The following is an 8721-nucleotide window of genomic DNA, read 5'->3' on the forward strand; positions in this document are numbered from 1 at the left end:
GAAGAGGCATAGCTGGGACTGTGAAATACGTGAGTAACAATGTTTCCAACTTTGAATTACGAAATTAAAATGATTGATTTAAACACATTTGGGGCTTTAAAACAGGTTTAGAGTTTTGGTTTTATTCTATAGTTTAGCATTGCATTGTAAAATAATAAAAAAAAATAAAGCTGGCTACTTCACGGATTTCACTTTACGCGTTATTTTTGAAACGCAACCCCGTGATAAACGAGGGATTACTGTGTAGGTGTGTTGATTATTTGAGACGTGCTTCCATCTTCTGGTGAAAATAATTCATCACATTGTATCAAACCGTGCTTTTCCTACATGTCAAGGGAGAACAACTTTTATGTTGTTGTTGGTTATATTTTTTTGTTTAGTGAGTAGCGTTTTAGTGTGGATGGCTCACACAAAGAAGAAATGTAACAGTTCAGTCAATATTACATTTGTTGATTTGCAGCAGACGCAGTACTGTAAATAATGTGGCAGAGTTGAAACAATTCTGCAAAGACTGGCTAAACGTTTCTCCTCAGCTCTGTGAAAGAAATGACTCTTCACCAATTATTGCAAATATTTGATTTCATTTATTGCTGTCAAATGTGGCAAATTTTGCTATTAAGGTTTTGGGGCAACTACATTTTCACACAGGGTCAGATAGATTTTTATTCTTTTTCTCAGGTTGGTAAATGACACCATCATTTAAAAACAGCATTTTATTCATCTTTGCGTAGTCTGTGAGTAATGAATAACACATAGGCGTATAACGCAAAAACATAGAAACCAGGAAGGAGACATACTTTTTCACAACAATGTATTGCTGGAAAGAATATATGTGAATGGACTTCCACTTTAAGTAAAGAACAAAAGAAAACAATCCAAGTCCTCAGTTATAACAAGGCATTAGAGAAATATCACATACAATGCTTTGTAGCGTTCCCAATGCAGTTTAATTTGAATATTTTCTTCTTGTTTCAAATATGCAGAAATTATGCTCGAAACAGATTTTGCTGCACAATGACAAATATTATAAAACTAATAGGTGAAAAAATAAAAAAGGTGAAGACAGTCATTGAAAATGTCATTCTCTCTTGAAGACAGTGTGTCTTCCTTCATACACTTGACTTTTTATTCAAAGTGGACGGATTGTGAGGGTGAGGGATGCTTCTGCCTGTGGAATAATGTAACGCTCCTCCCTAAGCAAGCGCAACAGCAGGTCCTGCATGTCTTGGGGCCACCTGTAGATCCTTGTATTCTGAAGCCAACTGGGAACATGTTTCTGTCCCACAAACGCAGCAAGCAGAAGAAAATTCACTTGCAAGTACAATTGTACTAAAAAAAAAAAAAAATATATATATATATATATATATATATATATATATATATATATATATACTGTATTATGAAAGCTACACAGTGGTACATGAAGCAAGTTTTCATGACAACAGGGTTTGGGGGTTTGGGTTGTAAGTGTTTGGGCAATTTGAAAACATTTCACTGACCTTAGTGGCATTGCAAAACAATACTGGTATAAGTCTGAAGTTCAAGCAGCCTTGTTGGATGAATTCATTCTGGATCTGTAACATTAAAGGATTGTTATTTTGAAACTAACTCATTCTTTAATACATCTCTCAGTACTTGTATAAAAGATCTACTCTCCCAACAAGTTCAATAAATAAGTAAATATGTGAAATTACTTAAAAACGCCAACAGATGGAAGCAAAACAACACAAATACAGCCACCCTCTATATATATATATATATATATATATATATATATATATATATATATATATATATATATATATATACACACACACACACACACACACACACACACACACACACACACACACACACACACACACACACACACACACACAGTGATCCCCCCTACTTCGTGGTTAATGGGGGCTGTCAACCCCCCGCGAAGTCTGAAACCCACGAAGTAGGGTATCAGTTCCTAGATTTCTATGTGCGCTCCAAAATAGCCGCAGTAACCATAAACAATCCTTTTTTTTTGTTGTATTTTTTGCGTATTTTATTTCCTTTCTCCTATTGTTTAACATTAAATTATCCTTATTAACATCATTGTATATTCATTAAATAACTAATATTACTTAGTTTGTTGAAAATTTGTTCTCAGGACTGGTTATCTGCACCAAGACTCCGGTGAAAGAGTACGCAAGTCATCACGTTGAACTTCACATTTATTTTGGCTCATGTATTGTGTATCATGTAGTATCTGTTTAATAATAAATCAACAACAATCTTAAAGTCAGTAAACTAACATATAAACACTTAATCTATGAATTTACTGTATTTTTAGCCGACATTAGCGAGTTAGCAACAACTAACAACAACTACTAACTATAAAGTGCAACCTCTACACAAACGAACACATAAACAGAATAAACACTCATCGCTGACTAAACATAGGCAGTAGCGTGAGTTACCAACATAAATGATAATAAACTATAAATATGAGCTTACGTTGTCATTCACTATGTCACCGTAACGAGCCGAATGACACGCAGAGAACGTAAAACAGGAAACGGAAATGCAATGCGACCCGACAAATTAAAAGCATGCATTTCAATAAAAGATACGAACTCTAACGCTTGAAGAATTCGTAACATAGTTACTAACTAATATTACTTCGTTATTTGATCAATACAGTACTGTATAATGTATCTTTTTGCTTTTTTCAATTTTTGTACATTTTTTAAATTTTTTGTTTTGAAATATTGTTTATGTGCATGTTACAGTGTGAGCTCTTGCCTGATTGTAGATGTATTTGGTGTGTAGGCCGTGCTCGTCGTCACCATTCCCCTCAACGTCTTCCTTATACATAGGGCTGATAGCCACAATGATGAGGACAGATTTCTGAAAAATTTCAATGGTCAGTTTGTGGCGCTTTCTTTTTTTAATAGTCCAAATCTAGGACTTACATCATTCAAAAATCTGTCCATCCATCTCGTGATGCCCATTCTTATAGTCGCATTGTCAAATATGTCAATCTTTAAGTTAAAAGACAGTAGAGGTGTGTGAATGGCATTTAGGAAGGGAACATTGTGATAAAAATTTGGGAGCCTACTGCTGGTTTGAAGCCCTGACTTGTTAGAAATTTGGTGAAGGCAGTCATTTCCACAGCTGTGTCCACTGAATATGTGATGAAAACATTCCCTACAAATACACAAAGATCATAGTGCACTTTGTTCTATTATTTTTAACGTACAATTTAAAGCACTTTTCCCCTTGCTGTTGACTAAAAATGATATCACATGCTCAAGGGTCAGGTAAGGACCATGATCACGGCCATTCTGTTTTCTGGGTTCGGACATGTGATGTTCTCAAGCTGAGCATGAGCCCAAAGGACATGTGATGTCATTTTAAGATGTCAGAAAGTGGAAAAATGTGCATTCATTGTAAAAACATTTTACTGATGAAAATGGCGAAAATTGATTGATATCCCTTTCGGTGTCCCTTACTATATTCATCAGGGAGAGTGACAGTCTTCCTCATCTCTCTGGTACCCCGTCCTGGATCTGCTTGTAGGGGGTAATCCAAACTGACCTCACACATTACATCCCTGGGAGCTGCCCCTGCTTGTGCTTGAGGCACATTAATGACATTTGGAACATTTTGATATTGAATTTTGTTTCCTGGATGGTTCCTGCAGAAGAAAATATATCACAAATAAGCTATGACTATAAAATATTAAAGAAATGATGCTCAGTACCATGTTCTTTCAAAGGGTGGAGCTCTCTGGCATGGACACACACAGGGTCTGAGACAATTCCCTTGCTTTGAACCGACACCTGCAATGATACATGATGGTAGCCTCTCAAACAACCACCTATGCAACTATTGTTCATTAAGGATAATTTTTCCAAGGTAAAGTATGTTTTGCATGACAATACATTTCTGTGAGAATCTAGATTGACCTCAGCTGCACAAAACAAAACAGGCCACCCTGATTTTTTATATTTACCTAGCAAGAAACTGATAAAACAGTCAAAAAGGTAGACAAGAATACGAATCTAAATGATCTTTTCAAATATAAAAACACTCAGCACATCTATTCTTCCGGGTACTTACACTGACCATGAATATGTGGAGCTGGGTTGCGTGATAGGACATAGTGTGTGGCGTTGACATCAGACATGAGTGGGAGAGGGGGCTCCAAGCCATCTACCTCATCTACACAACTCAAAAGCCTGTTTTGACGTTCGATAAAACCACAATGGGTATTCTCTCCTTGTCTTGGAATCGAAACACAGGCACCCTGGTCAGAGGTAGGAGGACTTGATGTTTTGAATTCACTCTGGAAATAATGCTGAAGAAGTCTCTCCCTGTTGATATAGATCTTCATTTCCTCAGCTTGCTCCCAGCTTCTACTGTTTCTTGGTCCACTACACTGTTCGCAGTTAGGGGGGCAATCAAAGTCCAGACTGGAGGGTGGCATGCTCTCATCCACCTCAATTGGAACGCTCCGATGAGAGCAAAGCCCTAAAGTAGCATCAGTAAAGCAAAAAGGTCAATTCAGTACACTGTGTTACTAGTGCCTGACTGTTTGGTCAAATGTCAGTTCCTTACTTTTTGAAGTGTCCATGTGGTTACTGTCTCTATCACAGCAACTGCAGGCTCTACACAAGTTCAGACAAAACATTCATAGAAACGTACATTGATCAGCAACAATATGGTTGTAAATGTGGCACATACAGTACCAGTCAAACGTTTGAAAAAAACTTCAATACCACATTACCTCTAATGCCTCAAGAGGTCAACGTATTGGCGCTATCAATTCCTAACAACAGCTGTAAAGTGAAAGTCACTCCCACCATCCACATCATAAAGCTGACCTTGAAAATATCCATACGCTTATACAATTTAAAGTTGCTCACAGGGTCCACTATTCTAAAGTTAAATTGGCGTCTATTTATCCTAATGTGTATTCAAATGTACAGATGTCTGACTGAACCGGCTAGATTAATCCACAAGTGTTCGACTTATCCCTCTCTAGCTACCTTCTGGTTGTCGGTTTTCCGCACTTTGTCGGAGGTTTTACTTTGTCCTATTGAACCAAACCAAACACCGTGTTTGGAATTGCCCCAGACCTGAGATTATCTAGCACTTAAAAAAATGCTTTCATTTTCATCCTTAATTGCCAGGAGATGTTGACTAAAATGGAAGGACCCAGCTCCTCCAATTCATGCACACACTGGATGAGGGATGCTATGCTGTGCATGGACTTGTAAAAAATACGATTCATAGTCCGAGGCTCTGTGAATGAATTCTACAAGACCTAGCGCTCCTTTCTGACCATTTTTGAGAATTCTACCACTGCTGTTTCTGAGTATATATATAAATAAAACATTCTACCCTGGCCTGTGTTTATACAGTATGGATGTATTGCTTGTTGCTTTTTTGAATGCATGAATGATAATGTATGCATAGGTTTATACTGTATGTACGTATGCATATGTGTATGTTTATTTAATTTTATTTTGTCACGTCTTTTGCCTTTTTAGTTTGTGTTGATTTGCAGACTCTCTCCTTCCCCCGCATTGGGCGGGGCCATCGGACACTCACACCTGTTGTGCATCTCGTCAGAGGGCTTTATAAGCTGGCTGTCAATCACAAGCCTTTGCCGGGTTATTCCTTCGCCAAGCTTGCTTGCTGTTCCGTGATTCCCAGCGCTCTTGTCCTCACGTCCTCCCTTCCCGAGTCCTTTTGGTTTGTACTTTGTGCGTGTTATGTTTTTCAGTTTGTGAACCATTTCTGTTGCTACTTTGTTTGCAGCCGTTTCCCGTGAACTCACGCCCTCCGTGCTGCCCTTTGTTCCCGTGGACTTTTGATCCAGACGTTCTCGTCTCGCTTTGTGTTGGTACTTTGTGACTTTGATTTGCTACTTTGCCTTCGGACTGTTCTTGTGTTTTTCTCACGCCTTGTGCGCTCTTTTTGTTAATAAACTCTGTATCACCACCTCTCGTGCCTGGTTGGGGTCCATCCCCATTTGGGATCCGCGTTATTCGTGACATATTTATTCATTTACTTAATTAGTTTGCCTTTCTTTTTCCCATTTTATGTGTGTGACAGAGGGAGTATGTGCATGAATAAGTGTCTGCTGACTGGGGAATTGTTTTTTTTTGTTAACACGAAATCTAGGATCTGTTATAGGTACATGATCCAGTAACATTTCTGTCATTGAGGTTTTACAAAATCAATAAAAAGACATTTGAAGGAATGAAAATATAAAGGTATTCCTGGGAAAAATATAAAACATTATGAAGTTTTAATCTACAATGTAGTACATCTTTCCTTTTTAAATAATAAAAAAAACACTGGATTAAAAAGTGTTTCTATAGTGGTAACAAGTACAGCACTTTCTACTGCTCTCTCTCTCTCTCTCTCTCTCTCTCTCTCTCTCTCTCAAGTTTGGACCCTGATTTCTATAAAAGAATTAATGATTGGGAATCACGTGTTCTAATCCACTGCAAACTACACAAACTACGCAAACTATCCCTGTTGAAAAAAAAAAGTAAATAAAGCAATTCTTGTGGCATTATGAATTAAAAGTGACATTTTTTAAAACATGTAAAGGCAGAAAAACATGGACATTTATTTTTTACACAGTTATACTCAAATGTACCAAAATTTCAATTTCAAAGGCATAGAAAGCTATCGTTAATCTACATTTTGTGTGGCTTTAATCTGGCCTGAGTGAAGGAAAACAACATTCCATGCTCACCAGTACAAAGGTCAAAGCTAGTGCTCGAAACACCTGACAGGTAGCTCTTCCAGGGAAAATCCAAATGAAATATGAAGTTTAATAAGTTAGATGAAGCCCACACATTTAGATATGAAGAATGTGAAAGATCACACCTTTCTGTCGAAGTGCTTCGCCCTTCGCCGCTGGACAAACCTGTTCTCACATAAACAGGAAATATTCCTGCTGCCTGCCCCTCAGTTTCAATGGCCAATCAGAACAAGTCTACTCCTGTGACTAGAGTCTTTTTTTTCAAGTCATGTCAAGCTAAGAATTTACACTATACACAATACTAAAATTGATATCTTAAAAGGGCAGTTATATAATTTTAATTTCCATCCCTCCATTCATCCATCCATTTTCCGTAGCAGCTTATCCTGACATGGGTCACATGCTTGCTGGTACCTATCTATCCCAGCTGACTTGGGACATTCGGAACCAATTGACAGCCAATTGCAGGGCATAATTTTAATTTATGACTGGGCTTCTTACAATCATCAACTAATGTATTTAGACTTCATTAAGACAACATTTTTGTTTTGTAGGATCAAGTAGCAGTGGGAGTTGAGGCAGGACAACATGGCTGCTTCACTAACAAAGTGCCTTCGCTGAGCTTCTGACACTTCCGGGCTGAAATGAATACCACCATGCTTAAGAAACCTCTCAACTCACTCTAACTGGCTCCATGTAATTTTTCTATCTTTTAAAAAGGTCATGGGAGTCATCAGTAAGACTATTTTGAAGATATGAATGGCATCAACATGGCAATGGCAAATGAATTGCAAGATATCCTGGAATAATCCTTCCAGGCGTGCTCGAAGGTATTGCAGAGAAGGCTCTATTTAGCGTGTTATTTCAATGGTATCCAACCATTCTCTATCGTCACTTTTCTTCACTAGGGTTGCTAGATTCCTGGTGTCTCTCCCAGCTGTCTTTGGGCAGTAGGCGGGGGACAAGCTGGACTGGTTGCCAGCCAATCGCAGGGCACACAGGGACAAACAACCATTCATGCTGACAATCACAGCTAAGGGCAATTGGAGTGTCCACTATACCTACCATGTATGTTTTTGGAACATGGGAGGAGACTGGAAAGCTCACAGAAGACCCATGGGCATGGGGAGAACATGAAAACTCCACACAGAAAGGCCGGCGCAAGCAGGAATTTAACGAGCGACCTCTGAACTGTGAGGCAGATGTGCTAACCCATTTTATTTTAAAGGTAAACAAATATGAGACATCCAAAGTTCTGTAAATTGAACTTAATGTGACACAGTGAAGTGGCCCACAAACATGCCAGTGTCATGGTAGCACAGTAAACAATAATTGAGGAAGAAAATCATGTACACTGGTTGATTATCAACCTTCTGAGTGAAATCAGTCATTACCCAAGAATGAGCAGTTATCTTAGTGCAGGTTTCAATGGATTACATTTTACAATTGGTGCTTTCCTTCCTTTCACATATTACACTTTAACTCATTCACTACCAGTGATGGTTGTCAACCTCAAAGCAGTCACTGTAATGTAAATTAGTTAATATGTCAAAATCCTACTGTAATTCTAGTAGAAATCCAAATGTTTACATTTTGTATGCATTTTATTTTTTGTGCATTGGTTCTTATGAGAAAAAAAAAGACATTTTTAACTTCAAATGAACAAGGCAGGACAGCACAGTGGAAGACTGGTTAGCACATCCGCCTCACAGTGCAGAATACATAGATATGCTTTCGGCTACGGCCTTCCTGTGTGGAGTTAGCATGTTCAACAGGTTTTCTAATGGTACTCCAATTTCCTTTCCTACTATATTCCAAAAGAACATGCATGGTAGGTATGCATAGTATATTGCTCACTCTAAATTGTCCTTAAGGTGTTTGTTAGTGTGCCCTGCAATTGGCTGGCAACTTCTTCAGAGCGTACAGGACAGGGTATGCAATAGGGCCAAGGTGAGGCACCG

At 38.3% G+C, this 8721-nt stretch overlaps 1 protein-coding gene across 4 annotated transcripts; it reads right to left on the reverse strand.

Annotated features, from left to right (window-relative positions):
* Positions 1-561: 561 nt before the first annotated feature.
* traf3ip2a (TRAF3 interacting protein 2a) lies at positions 562-6941 on the reverse strand. 4 transcript variants are annotated; one of them, XM_088403058.1, is made up of 11 exons: positions 6886-6935; positions 6752-6797; positions 4597-4646; positions 4099-4509; positions 3740-3818; positions 3489-3673; positions 3095-3183; positions 2949-3017; positions 2779-2883; positions 1500-1574; positions 562-1276 (listed from the first exon to the last, which is right to left on the reverse strand). In XM_088403058.1, the coding sequence occupies exons 3-11, from the start codon at positions 4610-4612 to the stop codon at positions 1130-1132; spliced, it is 1176 nt and encodes a 391-aa protein (XP_088259184.1). In that variant the 5' UTR covers positions 4613-4646; positions 6752-6797; positions 6886-6935; the 3' UTR covers positions 562-1129. The 4 variants fall into 4 exon arrangements, with proteins under 4 accessions (XP_088259184.1, XP_088259183.1, XP_088259185.1 ...); XM_088403057.1 differs by lacking the exon at positions 6752-6797 and having other exon boundaries at positions 6886-6941; XM_088403059.1 differs by having other exon boundaries at positions 4105-4509; positions 6752-6901.
* Between the last annotated feature and the right edge of the window lie 1780 nt (positions 6942-8721).

This window comes from Hippichthys cyanospilos, chromosome 20 (genome assembly GCF_059441005.1).
Source record: "Hippichthys cyanospilos isolate Australia breed blue-spotted pipefish chromosome 20, RoL_Hcya_1.0, whole genome shotgun sequence".
NCBI lineage: Eukaryota > Metazoa > Chordata > Actinopteri > Syngnathiformes > Syngnathidae > Hippichthys > Hippichthys cyanospilos.